Source organism: Erithacus rubecula (genome assembly GCF_903797595.1).
Source record: "Erithacus rubecula genome assembly, chromosome: 15".
Taxonomy (NCBI): domain Eukaryota; kingdom Metazoa; phylum Chordata; class Aves; order Passeriformes; family Muscicapidae; genus Erithacus; species Erithacus rubecula.
This window is the reverse complement of record NC_136667.1, coordinates 11,410,667-11,431,475: the sequence shown is the minus strand read 5'-3', so window position 1 is coordinate 11,431,475 and position 20,809 is coordinate 11,410,667. Positions and strand designations below refer to the sequence as shown.

Genomic DNA, 20,809 nt, shown 5'->3' with positions numbered 1-20,809 from the left:
ATGAGGGTTAGTGGTGGGCTTAGCAGTGCTGGGTTAATGCTTTGCTTGATGCTCAAAGGTTTTCTCTAACCTAAATGAGTCTGTTCTAACTCAACCAGCTTCACTAATACTGCACAACAAAGAAGCAACAGCTGACATTAAAATGTGAAGGTTGCACTGCCAGCATTCCCACCTGACTCTAGCTGCACCATTTGGATTCTTCACTGTAGCTCCAATACTTCTAAAATCCTTACTGAGTGCAGTAGTTGGTACCCCTCTACTTTTTTGCCTTGCTCAGTGACACATTTTCTCAGCTTAAATTGATACAAAAGATTCAACAAGCCCCAGAACATGCCCACATAAGGTTTAGAAGGATAGTGCAAATGCCCCACAGGCTCTGATGAGCAGCTCCATCAGCAAACTCCATATGGTGAAATTACACCTTGAATTTCACTCTGACTCAAAACTGGAGCAGCATAAGAAGGAAAAGCACAAGTAGCCCAGTAGCAAGGGAGGGAGGGCAGGGGCAACCACTCCCAGCAGTTCTGCACCAGGAATCCCTTCTCACTGCCCAGGGATGGCTCTGCCAGCTCTGTTCACATTCGTGCTACTGAATTTTAAGTGAGCCAGAAGAGCTTGCAAATTCTGCTTTCCAAGGAAAGACCCTACACTGAGAAACCTTGGAACTCATTTAATTGACCAGAGACAGTCAATGATGGCAAACAGCAGCTGCTTTATACTTGTTTGGAATGCCCTGAAGCAGATGGGAAATGCTATAATTTTAAAAGAGGAAAAAAGAAAAGGCTCCTGCTTAGGAGAAGTGTTTCCAGTAACTACAATATCCTGATGGGAGAAAAAAAAGGGAGATGTTTTCTAAAAATGGCAAATTAAAAAAAAAAAGAACCAAATACCTTAAGTTAAGCAAATAATAATGCTAAATAGTATTTGCAAAATTTGTCTGAAGTCATTATATTGTAATAGTAAAACCAGCTGTATATACCTGAGGGATAGTTTAGGTACATGCTGCATGTTCTCAAGTTATGAGCATACGGTATATATATATATATATATATATATATATATATATATATATATACATACACACACACATACACACACACATACACACACACACATACACACACATACAGCAAGGCATGAAAGAAAGCCAGAAACCAGTCTGTAAATCAGAATACAGGACAATGTATATGTGATTGAGGTGCACTTTTTTTAATCATATGGAGTAGAAATACTTTAATAGTTTGTTCCCTCACCAAAGAATTTTTTTCTTTTTTAAGGAAAAAAAAAAAGTCAATTTACTTTTGCTTCCTGAGGTGTAATCGTCTGTACCTTCAGCACATACCTTCAGGTGATCTAGCTGGAGGAGGTATGATGGCCTTGGTTTATCTCACAAGTCCCAGCTTTGACAACACAATGCATCTATAAATTCCCACAAACTTCTGTATAACAAAAACCTGCAGCCCTGAAACTCAACAGTCTGCATAATGGACTCACAGTTCTGGAAGAACACAATCAGGATTTCCCATCTTTCTGCCCAATAGTTTCTCCTTCTGCAAAATTTGAGTAGGTACACACAGTTGATCATTCTGCCCATCTACATCCTGATTTTCCAAAAGACAGGTTGATGGGTCATGCTACTAAACTGTTCTCTGGAGTAGAGGCCTACCCTGATTTGACACTCCTTTTACACCTGTATTTTAAAATCAGTACACATGATATAGCAGAACTGTAGGGGCAGGGGAAAAATTTCATTTGGTTTCTTCACCAACCAGTCTGGTGAGTAAGAGTCAGTATAGACAGAACAGGAATGTTTCAAAAGCTACTAAGTATAAAAAAGCTTTGATATTTACATTGGACTTTGTATCTCCACTCCTTCTCCAGTCTAAGGTAAGTGAAAAAAAAAATTTGTTGAAAGTCAGAACAGAACAGTGGATGCAGTAGCTTATACATAACATAGTCTTTTGAAATTATTTCAACATTCTTTTTCTCCCGTCACCGAAATAAAAGCATCTCTAAAACATAATGATGGGACTTCACTAGATAGGTACTGCAGCTTAGAAATTAAGTAGTTGATTAATTTTTTTAAATGAGTTATTGTTCCCCAACATTTTCAACCAGTTTAAAGAAAATACAGTAGAACCTCACCATTTTGCACTTCTGACTGGAAGATTAAGTATGCACAGTTTCCTGTGACCATTTTGGAACATTCAAGCTTTAAGAGTTAAGCCACAATGATGCAGTTCAGCATGTTGATTCACATCAGTGGAGTGCTAATAAATAATTCAGCATTATTTCCTATCCTTTAATGCAAAATGAGTCAAAATGAGGTAGCACTGCCACTCTCTTTGCTGGAATGTGCACAGGTCCTGGCCTAATTTTAAATGGTGGCTTAGCAAGATTCTACTGTAATCTATACAAAATGTATAAAACACAATCCTTCCCCGGAATAAGGCCACGAATTTTGCCATTGGCAATAGGCAGTGAGAAACATCAGGTAAAAAAAAACTCACTTCATTGCAGAGTTGTTTTTGAGGCAAAAAACTGTGGGAAGAAGTACAAAGCCATTGTTCTCCCCTCCCAGCTCTGTTTTCCAGTGTATCTCTGCTTCCTGTATTAACTACTCTGTGGGGAGAAATTTCAGTCTATTTTCTTAGCTGGGAGTCTAAGCAGGTCCATGCTCCATTTGAAGGTGGGGACAGCACTCTGAAAGAGCAGGATTATGAGCTTCCCATGGGTCATGGTCATGACAGTCTGATGTCCAGATGCCCAGATTCGGTACCAGGGCCCATAAAAAGGATCTGAGATGGCTGGGCACAACATGTTGTTCAAATTCACTTCTGTAACCTGAGGAAGCAACAATAAATTTATCAATTAACAATATCTTTATCTTACACTGATTCATGTAAAAATAGTGAAAATATAGAGAATTACCATAATAATAAAAAATTTTCAGGTGACACATTTGCTCAACACAAGAAGGGTAGCTTTCAGAAAAAAAGCAGATAGAAATTTAAGAAAGCAGATCCAAATTTAATAAATGGATTTATGCAAGTACATAACTAATCTATGAAATATTTTACCAGTACTCGCAAGACAGAATACACAAATGATCATTAGAACACACAATTTGAATACTAGTAGCCTTATACAAAATTTGCATGCAAGCAGTCTTATCCATGTAGACCTGGACACTCAAACTACTCAGTGTTTTTACTCAGAATGTACTTGCAGACTATCTATTTATTAACCTGGGTTTACTTACCAATCCCAGGATCTGCAAGATGCTAAAATGATACACAAACATAAACCCCGTGGATAAAAGAGCCCACCAGAAATTGCAGAGTGGTTCAGGGGTGTAGACACCTTGAAAAGAAAGGAATACATTAATGTTCAGCTGCACTGCTGTTCCCATCACACTCTCAATGAATCCTCTCTCTCCTGCTCTCTGCATGTCAGGGCATCTGGCTTGAGCTGATAACCTTCTCAATACCATTATAGCAATTAATATTTGAGAGCTTTATTTCTTACTTGAAGCATCCTGATCAGCTTCTTCCCTCCTTCTTGTCCAGCAGTGAAATGTACAATATATGTTACCTTGCTAAATTTGTCTATTTTTTACCAACACCTATGATTTTTACTTCATTCTTCCTTCTACAACAGAAGTAATAAATGTAATAATGCTGTACAAAGAATCTTCAAAAAACCATGTTATTTATACTTAAACACCTGCTTCTTGCAGGGATTATGATTTCAGCATGCACAGAACTGGCAGCAGGAGGTTCAGCACAACCTATACTAGAGCACAGCTTAATTGTAATTTCCTAATTTTATGATTGTTTAACAACTATTAAAAGGAACTTGCACCAATAATTCCAAGGAACAGAAAAGCTGTTATCAGATGGTCAATCCATTAATCACATTAATCACACTATGCTTTTAAATTAAAGCTATTGTGGAGATATTTTCAGATATACACTACAAATAGTTTTATAATCAGTAGATATCACAGATTATGTAAAATACTTTGTCCCTTCAAATGAAGTAGCAGATGTATTATTCCAGCCTTTCTCTACCCTCTCAAAACCAAATTTTACTGACAAAACTCAATGTTCCCTGATCTACAATGTACCAACTAAATCAGATTTAATAACATTACTCAGATACAAGACTATCTTGGGAATTAAAAATTGAAATTTCATATGGTAAGAACAAAACCAGTTTACAGAGTTCTCAAGATCCTTACTAGCAGACATTAAAATTGCACTGTAAAATATGTGGGAAAATATTACTTTCCTTATGACTTCAATGACTTAGCCTCAGAACACAAAATAAAGATGCACAATGTCATGCTGTTTGGCTGCTCTAAGAGTTTCAGAGGATTATAAAAATACACTGGCAATTTTTATCTGCTTTTATCTGCTCTCTGATCCATTAGATATTATTAAATACTGGAACATTTATCCAGTACTCAAAGGACAGCTTAGAGCATAGAGTGCAATATTGATACTTGCTGTGGCTAGCCAGCACACTCAGTAATTACCAGGAAGTAATTAAAGACTTCAGCATACTGTACAAGGCTACTGGGAACCTAAATACCTCCACATGCAGAGTAGCTACCACAGCACCCATCAGACCATAGCTGCTATGAAAATGCTGTGTATGGAAATCTGTGGAGATAAACACAAGTAACTGCTGTGACTGTTTAATGCTGCATCCCAGCTCAGGTTTAAGATCTCTAGAGCAATGCTTCCTCAAGCTCTGTCATCCTTTCAAAATTATTTTCTGTATAGCTTCCTTCCATAATTTGTACCCATCACACCAGTTAAAATTGATTTTGCAAAAATAGTAGCTGCTGAAATAAGTTCAATTAAATAACATTTTGTGAATGCTATAGAGTCAAAAATCATCTACATGCTGTTGTCTAAAACTGCTCATCCATGCAGTGTCCACTCCTAAGAACACAAGTGCTGTGCTGCTGCTTGCACAGGGTGAGAGTGGCTGTGCATGTGTGAGTGCCAGCAGCACATCTGCACCTCTCACAGCCCTCCTGCCTCTAATGAGGAACTGGCAGCAGTGTCATTACTCCAGGTACCTCTGCTCAGGGAACAGGGAACGTGGGGAGCCCATGATAAATTTGGGCAGAGGGCAACTTGTAAGGTTTCTTAATGCAGTGGGAAGGTGAAGGCCAGAAGTGCCTGAACAAGCAAGTAAAAGCAAAGGTAAAAGAGAACTCGCCAGGAATCACTTTAAGTTCTGCAGGTAAAGAGAAAAAATTCCCTACAGTAATTCTTGGGATGCACTTGGCAAGTGTGAGCTAAGAGCTGACATCCTATGCAGAAAATGGTACAGAAATCTTGATTTTGATAGCAATGAACATCATTAAACTCCATGGCCTGAAAACATCTGATAGGTGACAACTCCTTGAATATGCTTTTCATTACAGAGAGAAGAGGAGGAATAAGCTTTGGAGTCAGAGTGCAGGAGATCATGACTCTATTTTTGGCTGCACCTATTTAAGGTGTCCTGGTCAATCTTTACAGAAACTCTTTGTGCTCCCTCTGCTGTAAAGAAAACACTGCATGACTTGCAAAATTTATTTATATTGTCCTTGCAATTTTAGGTGCATGTTTAACCTAAATACAAAACATAGCATTAAATTTAAATAAGGAATTGAAGCAGCTCCTGGGAACTGGCTGAGCAGTGCTAAAGCAAATTAGGTTTCTGTTGGCAGTTGCCTGTGTTATTTCAAAAGTATTTGACAAAGCCTGGTAAGAGTCTAAAGGGGTGAGCACGCAGGAAAGCTAAAACACATATTGAGGTGGCTTATGGTACAGGTAGGGTATAAATATTAATATAGGAGAGACCTGCAGACTCCAGCTATAAAATGAGACTGGAGGGAGACAACAGTCATTAAAAGACTAAAGAAATTGCACAAGGTGACAACACAGACCCATGGCACAATCTGGCTTTGAACCCAGGCTTCTCATGTCCAGTTTCAGTCTAATCAGAGAATGGTATTTCAGAAGTCCCTTAGCAGAGTTGCTCAGTTCCCCCAGCAAGGAATTTCACCCTGCTACATCCTTGCTCTGTTGCAACATCTTAAAAAAATACATCAGCAATTTTCACTCTCCACAGATTTTTGTTCTTGCCTTGTACCAAAATGATCCCTCCTTACTAGACTTTGCAATCCTGAAAATAATGGTGTGATTTTTAACAGTAGCACTATCTGGATATTAAAGGACAAAAGGACACTGACCTCCACACAAAAACATTTTGGGGCACTCTAAATTCCACAGTGTGCTTTGGGAAAATGATTTTAAATTCATACCTGAGATATTTTCTGCACATTTCTCATATGAACTTTATGAGTTTTCCAGTGCTACACACTCTCATTCAGTTGTTTTATAATTACAAGTCGACCTGCTCAATCCAAAACTCAGAGCAACTATTACAATACTCTGATTTTCAAGTTTACAAAAAATGTGAGGGCAAATTTATTTTCCTTTCATTTCCCTTGATTAGAGGGTTAATTCCAGTTGAGTGGCCTATTGAGCTAGCCTAGAGATAAAACTTCCTTTCCAGAGGAAAACAGGAAAAAAATGTTTTCAAGAGGATAATCCTGAAATCTGTGTTTTTCCTACAGCTGTTCTGACTCCATGTGTAGGTTTCAAACCAGTATCTTCTGCCAGGAGTTTTCTGTTTCCCCTCAGTGCCAGATACTCTCATCAGAACTAGCTCAGACAGAGCACTTTCAGTACTTGCTTCTCTCAGGAATAATTTTTTATATTCCATAAAGCAGTAGCTCTTCCTCCACCTTCATATAGGAGCAGTTCTTCCAGATACTGGCACCTGCCCTTCTAATTTCTCCATCTATTTTACATATATATATTTAATTTTTCAAACTAATTCTAACTGCCCGGTGCATAAAATTCAGAGGGTCACAGGACAGAGACACATCCCCTCCTCTTCCTCTCTCTTAAATCATCAAACAAGATAATCCTCAAATATTCAAGCTACAAGAGAGGCTGTGGCCTCAGCCTGCAGCTGGAATAACAGCACTCAGAGCTACCCTGGCACAAGCACAGCTCAACAGCAAACCACACATTTCTGTCTAATACATCCCACAGGTAGAGAAATCTGGAACAGGAACATGGAATTGCTAGAAGCAGAGCAGGAAAATAACACACAAGAGTTGACAGGTCTCACACATTATCAAGTATTTCAATAAAGATTGAGATGGACTAGGTTTATGACTACTTAAGTATATGTAAATATAAAGTGATATTTCTCCTGAATTACTGTTACAGGTATATAATAAAGACTGCTTGATAACTCCCTTAAAAAGCTAAGGAAAGAATTAGGTAAAGATAGGTAAGTGTCACAAAGTGGGAAAGTGCCAGACATAGGGTGCAACAACTAAAAACAGGTCTTTAAAAAATCCCTCACTACAGCCAGCAAGTCCTAACAGCCAATGGAAAACACAAGTTTAGTGTTTTAATTGCACTTTCCTAATTTACAACCATAACAAAAATTATCCCTTCATCTGTACTGGTATCTGTGTGTGCATCTTCCAGAAGTGCAGGTGGTCCTGAGGCCAGAACGCGGCCCTGCCCTGAGGGAACTGCCTCAGAGCGCACCGGGCTGAGACAACATTGGGGAGGAAAGGAAAATAAAATCAACAGCTTCAACCGACTGTGTGATACCGCCAAAGAGCTTCTGTCCTTTTGAAGACAGATTAACAAAGAGCATTAGGACTTGTTTATAAAGATACAGCACTTGCCTAAGAAGAAAATTTTGCTTCTATTCCCTGCAAACAGCTCATTTATTTAGCGGGAAATGGGCTCTGCAGGCAGACGGGGCTGCTCAGCCCTCGCGCGGCCATCGCGGCACCCGCCGCCTCACGAGGGAACTTCCGGCGGCCGCGCCGCAGCCGCAGCTTCCGCCCCGCCGGGCCGGGCACAGCGCCCCCTGCCGGCCCCGCGGCGCGCCACAGCCGCTCCCGCCGCCGCAGAGTGCTGGACACCCCCGTGCCGGCGGCCTCTCTATCTGCTACAGCTACAACTCCAATAAATACCACTGGACATAAAACCTGACCAAACAAACTGAAGACGGTCAGAAGGAATCATCATCAGTCTCTAAAGCTGATATGGTAAAGCCCCACACTCAGAGGGTCAGCAGGGACATGAAGGTTGCCAGTGCAGCGTGACCAGCCTGCACCACTGTAACAAATAGCAGGAAAAGACAGAAAATAAATTATTCCAGCCCTTGCTTACCATCACCAGTTTCCTTTCAGCAGGGAGCTGGATGTACGTGCGTGGCTGGTGCAATACTTGATTAGGGCTTTGCAAGCAAACTTGAGGGTGCAGTTCTCTACAGCCTGAGCCTCAAATCCACCCCGCTTCAGGTATTCTGCTCACCCTATCTTTGAGAAACATTTGGATCCTATCAAGGTCACCAGTAATATAGGCAGATTCCAAATAAAACTGAAGTAGTATGTTTTTCCAAATACAATCAATTCCTTCTCATTTTTTTCAATTTTCTACCCTTCAATTACTTCTCTCAATCATAAACCACAGATTAACTGACTGAATTTTTTAATTACAATACTGAAATCAAGCTGCATGCTGATCAATGTCAGCAATGAAAAAGCAATTTTCACAAGATACAGAACTCAGGACAAAGTTTCTACTTTCTACTCAGAAAGTGCTTAAACAGAGCTACTAGCAAAATGACAACATCAACAAATATTTTTAGCTTGCATAATTTTTCCATCAAAAATGATACATTAGGTCACCTGTGGCAGGAGTTCATGGGTTTTTTGCTAATTACAGCTAGTCAGGTGATGAGAAGCCAAGTGCATAAGAAATGGGGCAGTTATTAATTAAAACAGCCCAGAGCAATCTCAATTGACAGGTTTAGCCAACAAAGTTCTTGTAGCAATTTTACTGCCCTCACATCAACATTAGATGGCAGCAAATACCTGTACATTAATACAAGGCAGGCATTCAAAATACTGAATAAGGGTGACAACTGTCTGACATCAAACCCTTCAAACTCCAAATACAGCTTTTGTCAGTCCCAGGTCCTGAAGAACCCTGAGAATCTCTACTTCAAAATAATCAAAAAGCCAAGCCAAACCAAACCACCAAAAAATCAAAACTTAAAAGAACACATCAAGTGTCATATAAGAACCAAGCCTTTTTAAAGCAAAGTGACCTCAGATGGGAACACCAAGGCCACCAAGTGATTTGTTGACATCAAGAGCTTTGTTTGTCATTACCTACAGTTCACTCCATGGCTACTTATGTTTTCTGTCCCCCACTCCTCACCCTTCTCCTGCAAAGATTATGAGTTTGTGTAACTTCTACAACTACCCTGCACTTTTGGCATTATTTGCCAGAATTTTAGGATATCAAGGGTGGATTAAAATTAAACATGATAAAAGAAAGAAACAGAATCATCTTTTGAAGTACAAGGCTGAGTATTTTTTCTTAATTTCACTCAGCAGGTCACAGTGCAATCAGGTCACTGCAACACAAAAGTTACAGTGAAATAGGGTGAAGGTCTGTAAGTGACTATTGGTATAAAACACAATGGATTCAGTAGGATGGAAGAGCCTGACTGTATCCCATTGCTTGATGATGTAGGAAATGCAGGCACAGAAAGCTCCCAAGGCCTTGTGCCTACAGGCTCAGAAACAGAGATGGATACAATGTCTGACCTAAGACCTTGGAGAAGCCTGGAGAATTAGAGCATTAAAGTGCAACAGACAGGAAACAAGAATATAAATTCATAGTTAAAGTAGAAATATGTTTTAACCAAACAGAAATATGTATTATGTAAGCACAACAATATGTTAAGTAAGATAGCAAAAGATTTTAAAGTTTAGCAATATAACCTGTTATAAAGTTAGAAGTTTAAGATCTATCAATGTAAGTTTATAAAGTGCTATATGATTGGTTGAAAAATGACACATTGTGGTAAAGCCGTGAAAGACAAAGCAATTAATGGTTGGTATAAGAAGACACTAGCAAACTTTGTAGAAGTGTGTGATTGGCTAAAAAACTAATATAAGGCATTGTAACTGAAAATTAGATGGGCTTCTGATTTTATAGTGTTGAATCTAATGCCTTCAATGTCTCACCCTTCCATGAGACTTACAATGCCATAAAGCAATAAACCACCTTTTACAATGTCTCTCAGTAGTCCCGTCTCTCGTAAAGTAATCCTGATAGACATCACATCCTCAGGGCTTTCATTAAAGGCTACTGAACATGTGCATCACAAATGATCATATTTTATTTCCTGGATGGAACAGTCCAGCTCTGCTTGAAAATGCAGCTGAAGGCATGTCAGCACTAGAGGGGGGCAGAGCACCACACCAGCTGAATGTCTAGTGCATTCCTTTTGAGGATCCACGACTGGAAAAAAAATCACTAGCCAGGGAAACAATTTAGGATGCTCAGACCTACTGAACTATTATGGCATAAGTGAATGCAAGATGGCAATATTATTAGAAGAGATAACAAGCAATCTAGTTCATTTCATGATATGTGTCACTGCATTTCACTGGAGCTTTAGAATTTCTGGGATTTATCTAACTGGACAACTAATTCTTTTTTTTTTTTTCTCGTTGCTCATTTTGAGTTCCAGTACTTCTCAAGAGACATCCAAGAAGGTAAAAAAATCTTAAAAATACATCCCACCAACAAATGAGAATATTTCCAAATGGCAGAGACGCTGCTCAAGAAGACAATGCACATTGTGGAACTACATTCTAAATATCCCTTCAGGCAAAACACCATTTTTAAAATTTTTGTTTAGTACCTGACACAACTCATTACCTGGATTAAAACTCCAGGATTACACATTAGAACACTAGAACATAAGGAACTATTATTAAAACCAGAGGAAATAGGTAAAAAAAAGGGTAAGAATAAAACCGACTCTATCCAGTAAACACAATGTTTTCATTCCACAGGATCAGTTAGATCCATACAGAATAAACCACCTACTTACCTCCTTTCTGCAGCAGATAGATGGGCACCACATAGAGCATCACATGCTGGATGTAATAAATCTCTGTTTCAAATGGAAGCTGTGGAATAAAGAAAATATTTGTAAGCATTTTTCTCACTAAAAACCAGGTTCCTAGGAACAATTCTCTTTCTAACCCATGACAATGCCTTCAGTTCAGTTATTTTATCACCTACGTATAATAACAAACATTAATGGTCAGTGCCTTGAAAGTGCAGCTAACTGTACACATTGTATCCCCTTAACACAAACACAACCCTTCCAGTAGTTAATTCCCAAAATTAGCCAGAAGCAAAACAAAGGTGTAAAGTAAGATTGCTCTTTCCCTTTCTTTGCTAGCATGAATTACCAATAATAATGCAAACCATTCAAGTAATTAAATCAGAAACTACACACATCCCCACAGCATAGAAGTCTTTTTAGAAAAATGCCACCTTGTGAGAGAACTCTATAAATGAGGTCTTTTATATATAAAAATACATAAATACATATATACGAGTAATTACTGAGGAGGCCTGTGCAAAAAATCAAAAGACCTGATATATAGCAACCTGCATGCATGTACAGAACTGCTAAGCTTGATCAAATATAAATTAAAATTGAAAATGACCAGTCATTTATTGGTTTTAAAGATAAGATGCAGAATTAGGTGCAAACAAGCTGCCAGTTAATAGTGAATCAGGTATTCCTCACCTCCTACCAACTTTTGGGAAATTACAACTTCTCTTCTAACAAGTCAGACACCTAAAATAATACTAAATATATCTTCAACCGTAACTCTGTGTTTGAGCCTCTAATCCAGATCCAATTATTTCTGGCTCTTTATCTGTTACAAAAGGGGATGCACTGTATTTGAAAGTTACTCCCATCTATAAGTACCTTAGCCTGTATCTACTTATTACACTAAAGCAGCATATTTAAAACTGAACAAAACTGAACAGTAATAGAAAACACTCAAAAATTCAGAATTCAGCTTTTTACTGCATCTGACTTACAGAGCTGAAAAGCCAAACTGTTGCATTATTTTTCTGAATTGAAAATTGGACAATACCCCAAGTATAAAACCTCATGGGAATAATGAAAAGCCTTGGTTCAAATGCAGACTGGTTCTGTCATTTTACAGCCAGAAGAATTCAGACCTACCACTGTCCTTTGCATGTTGGGAAGCAGGGAGTGGTGAGAAAAGCCTTCCTTTTCTATGACTCTTCTGAGACACTAAAGTCACAGCCTTGAAACTGAAACGCTACAGAAATTTCTACATCATCAGGAGAGAGGTTGAAAGAGAGTTTTATTTTATTCCTAAACAGTAGTCAAACAGCTGATAAATAACAGAGTGATATTTTTAATTCAACTACAATTCTTATATCCTATTTTGAACATAGAAGATTCTAAAACCAACAACTGATGCTAGTCCTGTCATTCCCCCACTGGACACTGTCTGTGTCCTGATGGCAATCTCCAAAGTGGTCAGCCAGCTCGTGTGGGGACTAAGCTAAAACAATCCTCCTGTACAATCTGAAATTCTGTATCAAAACAAAAGCAAGGTAACAGTATGCAAAAGCCAGAACTTCATGAAAATTGTGAGGTTTTCTAAATTTGAACCTTTCCTGCTGTCCTTTGCTGAACAACACAGAGAACATAGCGAGGGAATTAAAATTATTTGGGATGGGGCTAAAGCAGTGTTCCTAAGTGGAAAAAAGCTGTACTTCTCTCACTTCAGAAACAATTGCTCCTGATATAAACATCACAACACGAGGCCTGCCAAGCAGCAGTCCCCATTTATCTGTGGTGTCAAAAGGGCTGCCACAGCCTTGGAATTGTGAGGATCTGTTACACAAACACTGTGCTGGGACACTCCTGAGAACAGAGTAACAGTTGTAATGCTGCAGTAGTGATGATGGTATTTTTTTTGTGTGTTAAACAAAACATCTTTTTCCCACTGTAAAAGATGGCTTGTTCTGAAGTCTGGCTGATTCTGCAAGTGTATTTCCTGCTATAGAGCTGCAGAGTTGCTGTACAACCAAACACTGAAGTTGTACAGCCAGGCTACAACAAACAGAAAAAACAAGCTGTACTGAGCAACTAACTCACCTGCATCTCGTGCCTTGTCTATAAACAGTTTTATCAATAAAAGACTCACTCACTATAAGCACCTTTAACATGCAAGGAGAAACTGGAAATGAAGACAGGCACAAGGGATCACCCATCAATCAAGGATTTAAAGAACCTCTGTGAAAACAAGTAAGACTTCACATTCTAACTTAAACCAGTTACTGCCCAAAGAGGCAGTAACTGAGTTCATGCCCTGAACTTGGCTTTAGAAAAATCTCTCCAAGGCAGCAGTAGAGTGAAGCCCACAAGTCAGATATTCTGAATTTACCCCAAAAGAGTATGGACCTAATACTAATTTAGATTAAACACTCAGATGTAGCAGTTTGTTTTCAGTGGGCTCACAGGTTAACACTTTGCTGTGGTTTCTGACAGTAGACGCCACTCTGTTAATTATTTATACCCTGGCTCAAGCACTGCACTGTGCAAGAGCACCTACTCCATCATTCTCTATAGAGACTGCAGAGTGTAGCAGAAAAGGAATAGAAGGAAATCCAGTCTCAGATTCTGGTCTCTCCTATGGTACATTTAGAACACAGTCTAATATTGTACTGTACCAGCCACCTTCTCAGACATTACCAGTGAATTACACACTCATACCATTTTAATGCATACAGCATGTACAAGTGCCCAAAAATGCACAAACTTTGGCTCTATCACCTACCAGCCACCCAAGCACAATCTTCCAACAATCCCCCACTGTTCCTGTTGTTTTCCCTTGTGCCAGTTAGATTAAGACAATTTAGAGATCACAATGTAACCTACCACAACCTATTCCATTCTGCTCTGCAGGCACAGTCATTACAGGGAAACTATTTAGTGCAGTGAATTATGACTCTAACAATCAACAACAATACAGCAGCCAATGACTGGAGCATACATGGAATGCACTCAAAGTCTTGCTCAGAGTATGATTCTGCTCCTAACAGATTTAGAATGTGGAACTCATATAGTTCTGAGAATAAAATATAGCAGCTTCTAGAAACATTAAAACTGTCCCATCTCAACCACATGAGCTGACACTCACGTATCCAACATTTTTGGGACATGTCCTGTTTTTTACTTTATCTATATCAACATTTTCAGGACATCAGCTTGCAAAAAGTCCCCACTTCTAAACCAGTGAAAGACTTTTCCTTAACGTTTGATAAATGCAACATGAAAGCTCAAAAACCCCAGTTACTTTCCAAACAGTTGGAGTCTTTGTGGCAGTTAAATGAATTTGCATGAACAGCCAGGTTATCAAGACCTACACTAAATACAGATACAGAGAAAGAATAGAATATAAATACAGAGAAAAAGAAATCATTCTACTCCTGTATATCCTCTTATACCTCGCTGGCTCCATTTTGAGAGCCTAACAAGCCAATTCCCACAGCATCTTCTTTTCCTTTATTTCCGAAAAGGTAAGAAAAACTCTCAAAAACACTGACTGGACAAGGAACAGTTTTATCTTTATCCAATGCCTATGCCAAAGCACAGAATTTAATTCTATCAGCACATGGCAAATAATGTAGCAAATAACTGCAATATTTAGCTGCTAAGCAAATACAAATGGGTGCATCTGTTGCATAAGTCTGTTAATTGTTGATACCTCAACCTCATGCCAAAGCAGGAAAATGTTTTCTTGGAAAGAATAGAATAGACTGACCTCACCTTTCAGGCTACATTTTTTTGGACACTATCCCAGTTACCACTTAGAGTCCAACAAAATTTTAACTGCATTGTTTAGCATAGTTTCACTGAAAGATTAAAATAGCAGAAGGTAGAAACTTTCTACTATTGTTTCAGTGAATATCTCAACCCTCCATTTTCACTGGCAATACATTACTGTTTTAAAAGAATTTTTAAATTACTGAGGTTCTAAAACAATAAAGAACAAAAAAATTAACATATACATTACAAGAAAAAGGAAAACATTAGATTATGCAAGAAGTTTCCACATCAGGATAACTTAACACTGAAGCATATTTACAAAAAGATATTAGCATTTCATTAAGTAATGTAATTGGTACCAAAAGCACATGAGCCTAACAGACTGTGCCACAAAATGTAAGAGGCATTCTGGAAATTACTTTGAACAACTTAACACTTCCAACCCAAATCCTGATACCCACTAAAACATCCATCATCTGCTGAAGCAATGATTCTCTCTCTCTCTGAATAACTGAATTAAAAGTTTTTCACTTAGGTATGACAAACCAGAGCAGCCAGCTTAGAAAAAAAATTGAATTTTTTTTTTGTTTTTTTGGTTTGGTTTGGGTTTTGGTTTTTTTTTTTTTATTTCTACTAAGTTTTAGGAGACATTTCCTGGTTTCAGGACAATATGGTGTTAAAACCACAGTGAGAGCTGTGGAGCAGAATGTGTGTCTGCCATGAGAGAATCTGGATCAAGCCACTGCTGTACAAAATCACCCACATTACTGTGTGCCAGAATAAACATGGAAAAGTGAAAAGCCTGAGAAGCAGCTGTTAGGCCAAAAATATCCTAAGTTGTAATTACTCCAAAAATATTTACTCTTGGACAGTATTTTTTGGGTACTCTGTTCCCAATTACAAGAACAATTTTATAAGTAGTCAGTATCTTTCTTGTTTAATCACCACTGCCCTAATATGAATGAGATGTGTGATAATGGCAGAGAAAACATAAGCTAATGATTTATGAAATACTTCAACATTTTTTCCTTCATAGGTTACCCAGACCAATTTTATCATGCCTTAGGTTATATTTACTCAAAAACTAGATCATTTTTAATACAAAATAAAAAGGGTTTTCCTTATCAGGGAAAGAACACTTCTTTTATTAATTTGTTGCCTCTTCAACAGTACCAAGTTTTAATAAAATGTAATGGCAAACTGGACATAAGCATAAGATGAAGTATAATCTTATTTAGACAGCCAAGACTTGCAAGTAGAGATCACCAACAAAATCTGATATGGAGTTTGAAGCCCACAATGACTTTGTTAATAATATTAATTCACTCTCTATTATTGACATAGTTTGCTTAAATATAAAGTACTCATATCTGTCTTAAAACAGACATTAAAATAGCTGTAACAACAGATTTTTGCAGATAAATCATATGGGAAAAAAATTTAAAGCATCTAGTCTTACATGCATATACATATACACTCCCCCTACATATGCATGGATAACTGCTTTTGAAATAATCCTTAGAAATACTTCATTTGACTCACACTCAGCTTTTTTTACCTTTAACTCTCAATGGGTTTAAGAATCTCACTAGGAACACCAACAGGCTAATTTTTTTTGTCCAGGATGCTAAAGCTTTACAGCAGATTTGAAAACTTGAATGGGGGAAAAAAAATCTGCCGTGCCTAATCTTGGGGGAGAGGGAATGACAGCCAACAACAACATTTGGCATTTTCTGGGCTGAATAATCTTACATTTACAGAGTTTCAAAGATCTGAAACTGAATTTTGACCACAAGGTTAACCTGTGAAAGCCTCTTTCAAAGCCATCAAGTTTTCCCTCCATCAATCGATAGAATGGAACCAACACTCAATACAACACTGCTGTCTTTTAATACTGAGTTATAAACATTCAAACATCCAAGATTGTTATTTTGGCTCCACTGTAGTGACCAGAAGTCTACAGACTGGTAAAATGAACTTCAAAAGGCCAAGCAAAGCAAACATCTGACATCTCCCCAAAAATAATCTTTCAGAACAAAAACAAAAAAGGAGGAGGAGGAAAACCACAGCACACTCACCAGGCGTGTATTAACAACAGGAAACAGCAATGCTAAGAGGGCCCCATTCAGCATATGCATCTGCAACCTTAGAAAAGAGATGGGATATTATTTTTACAGATTAAAATAAAATGCAACATTTTCAGGTCTTTCATGTATTATCTGTTCAATAAAAGATAGCAAGACACTAAAAAAAAATTGTTTGGGCTTGAATTAGAATGAAGTCACTATTAAATGCAATAAAACTAGACAAAAATTTACCTTTAAATACACTCTTAAAGAATTTCCTAAAGTAGGACTGCTTTCTATAATGAGCTTTGGATTCCTAGAAAGCCTGGACTGCCCATAATCCTGTTCATGATGTAAGCTGCTAAATAGCTGGAATTCTGCTGCTCATTTGTCTTTCAGAGCTTAAAATAGCATCTTTGATAAAGGGTTTCACTCCTCTTTAATGCTGTGCATGAACAGTTTCAAAGTAAAGCTTTAAGAATTTCCAAGAAATCCCTTAAAAGAATTACGTTTATCAAAATACAAGCAAATCCTAAGCAAAGCACAAGGTAGAAAAGTAGTATTATACACTGTAATTTTTATCACTTTCAGCCATTTTTCTTCTGAACTACTGTTAGATTGCAGTTAGAGAAAATTAGTATCAGAATTGTTTCAGTCTATTTTACATCAGACACAAAACAAATAATAAACTGTCTCCCACCACTGTCTGCCAAACTCCTAGGAATTTGAAAGTAACTTGAGGAAGGAAAAAGTATTACAGTTTTGAAACAAATTTTCAAGTATAATTTGTATGTTGTCAGGGTGTTAGAAAATTAATACACCCATTATGAAAAACAACAAATATTGTAGCCTCTGCTCTACAACTGCTCTTTAGCAGAGATTTCCTGGACAGTAAACACTTTTCACACTCTCCAAGATAGAGATGCTAATACAGGGTCTTTGTTTAGCATAATCCCTGCAGAAACAAGGAACAGCAGGGAAAAGCTGCAGAAAGCATGTCTAAGGCATTCCCTCAGCACCATTTTTGCCTGGACCAAGACCAGGACGAGCAGAGTTTAATGTCATGGTGATAACTACAGCCATTCCCAAGTACCACTGCCCAGGAAGTCCCTGAGCCTCCCCAAACTCTTGGGCTGCCCCCTCAGCTGCACACTGGGCTCTGCTGCTGCAGCCCATTAGAGCCTTCTGCACATCAGAGATTCTTGTGGTTCCTGAAGTTAGTAACAATATGCAGCATTTTAGAAAAGACTGCACAGATCTGAGAAATACCCAACCAAGCCAGAGAGAATTTGCTTTGCCTATTTAACTTTACCTACCCACAAATTTGAAATCAGAGCCAGACTGCCTGTATGGCTTCCAGCAAGGCCCAGTTACTAATTTCTACTGAGGATGGCAAAGTTAAAGAATGGTAAAAAGGTTCAAGGGCCATGACACAAATTAGAGTAGCTGGTACATTAATCTGCATTAATCCACTGTTACTGAACTAATTCCTGCTCATAAGCAAGGCCAAACTCACCAACAGACAAGAAGCAAGGATAAGGGGCCCATCACTCTGATTTAAGCCCTGACCCTTTTCAAGGTGTCATTTTTCAATCCAACCAATATGCCTTTACTACATGATATTTCCCTTAGTATTTTATAAATCAAGCAGTGATTAACTTCTAAAACACACTGTGCAAGTAGACAAACACAGTAAGGAAGAGGTCTTACCTGAAGAGAATCATTGCAGTCTGACATGGGGGACAGGCAAGAAGAAAAATCTGAAATGTTAGAAACAAATTTAAATTAATGACAGTGACCTCTTTCAGAATCCATTTTCTAATTCTTTCCTACTCTGTTCTGTATGCCACAAATCATTTCTTGCCAGAAGACACATTTTACAGTGGAGCTAGAAAAGACTTAAAGTCTTTAACAAATCAAAAGGTTTCCCATTACCTAGAGATAAAAAGATTTAAGCAGTATGAGCAGCACTGAGGGTTCCGCTTATGCCAGTGCCTATGAAAGCAGTCAAATTCTAGCCAGAACTGCATTATAAAAGTTCTCTCAAGAACCAAATTACTAATCTTCTGCAGCAGTTCCTTCAATCATGGAGAGGTCCTAGCTGTGCTATCAGCAGTCACAATATCACCATAGTCCTTCCCTACACCAGTGCCAAAACCCAATACAGCAACTTAGCCAAAACCCCACACAGTAACTTTAAAAATTTCATATTAGCAAGTCTTGCTCTAGATATGAAGAGATTACTACATAAACGTGCAGTAATAAAAAATTCTTTTTTTTTTATTATGTCCACTACTGCAAAGAAGAGACTTTGGTTTACTGTTCAGTATTTCAGCAAAATATGTTTCACAGTTTTTACTGCTGTTCCTAAAATAAAGTCACAAAACCTTATGTCACTGACAATCAATGAAACAATTATCATTGAATCAAGTGAGAACATTTGGAGAGTATGTCTTCTTTGTGGATGCCAGGTTGGACAATTCACCAAATGTGTTTCTTTCAAGCATTGCAGGGTTAGGAAGAGGCCTCCAATGGATATAGAAATGAATCACTACCAGACCATGTACTTGCAGCAATAGAAGAAATGCTGAAATCTGCATCATCCTACTAAGCCCTTTCATACACAAGGGGCTTCCTGTCATTACTACACAAATAAATGTACAAATTCCAAATATTTTGTTTCCAGGTCAAATTCTTAATATACAGGCATCTGTATGTTCCATTTGAGTCTCAACAACAGCTTAGAACACAACACATGCTCAAATTGTTTTTCCCAAGTCATACCACACTCTAACAAAGGCACAGTAAGAGAGGCAGCAATTAAATTTAATGGAGTGTACTTCAAGATGAATACTGTTAAAATCCAATCTATTTCTCTGAAGTCTTGCATTTAAACAGCAAGCAATTTCAACTCATTAGGGCAGGTTAAGAAGGAAGAGAACACATGCATTACTAGAATCACTAATGGTTGTTTTCCTGTGCTAAGGGAAACCAAGAAGAAAAAAAGCAGATGCCAGAAAAATCTTACAAGAGCTCTGTATATCACCCTGCATGTAAGGCCCATACAGCTTCTGGGAAAAGTGTCTAACACTTAGTATGCTTCATTATTCCACTGTTGCATATTTTGGAATACACTTGGTTTATTAACTAAAGTTCCTTGAATTCTGGACTACATTTTCCCTTCTTTGGAGATCATAAATATCTTGTACAGCTCTCCTGTGACAAGTGTTTTTTCACATGTGACCTATGTGCATGGTCAAACTTTTTAAACACTTCATGTTGTATGCTAGCAAACAGAGATACAATATCTAGAGTATGACCAGTTCATCTAGAGTTTTAAATTTGAATATTTTATCATTTCCTTAAATTCAGAAATCCAACAGGAGATATATATTACTGTTGAAGCATGGTTAATACTTCCATGAAACCAATTCTGCTCTTCCAAGGGAGAATTCCATATCTTTTTTATCTCCTACATCTTAAAAAAAACAAAAATCCCAAATCCCAACCCTATAAACTGATCTTTTTCTCTGTACACAAGATAAATTATAAATATGTCTTACTGGCATTAGACCCTTCTTTTTCTAACACACTGCAGAGTGCTCCAACTACTACATGGTAGAGCAGAAGCTACAATCTGAGTACTGTCTGAATCTCAGCACTGAGGATTAAAACAGCTCACATTTAAAAAGGATGGCACTGTTAAAAGTACTGAGATGGACATACCAATTTAAATCACTGCACTACCATGGTGACAAGCAAAGAGAACACAATTCACAGCTGATTATTTTTATTTCAACTCTACCGAAAGAAACGGTTTCAGAACCTGGTGAGGGGAAAACCAAATGTTTAACATCTTTAAGCATGAAAATCCCTCTGTTAAAGGGATCTTTCAGAAAATAAGCTTGACTTCTATTTTTCATGACAGCAGAGAAATCATA

General features: G+C 38.0%; 1 protein-coding gene across 3 annotated transcripts in view; it reads right to left on the bottom strand.

Annotated features, from left to right (window-relative positions):
• Positions 1–2,054: 2,054 nt before the first annotated feature.
• The window catches only part of TMEM164 (transmembrane protein 164), a 29,901-nt gene continuing 11,146 nt past the window's right edge, over positions 2,055–20,809 (bottom strand). For all 3 annotated transcript variants that reach the window (XM_079319274.1, XM_079319273.1, XM_079319275.1), the window contains 5 exons: positions 18,579–18,628; positions 16,881–16,947; positions 11,020–11,098; positions 3,263–3,363; positions 2,055–2,844 (listed from right to left, as the gene is read on the bottom strand). In XM_079319274.1, the coding sequence (XP_079175400.1) occupies positions 2,638–2,844; positions 3,263–3,363; positions 11,020–11,098; positions 16,881–16,947; positions 18,579–18,628 (504 nt within the window). In that variant the 3' untranslated portion in view covers positions 2,055–2,637. The remainder of the gene's footprint in view (positions 2,845–3,262; positions 3,364–11,019; positions 11,099–16,880; positions 16,948–18,578; positions 18,629–20,809) is intronic.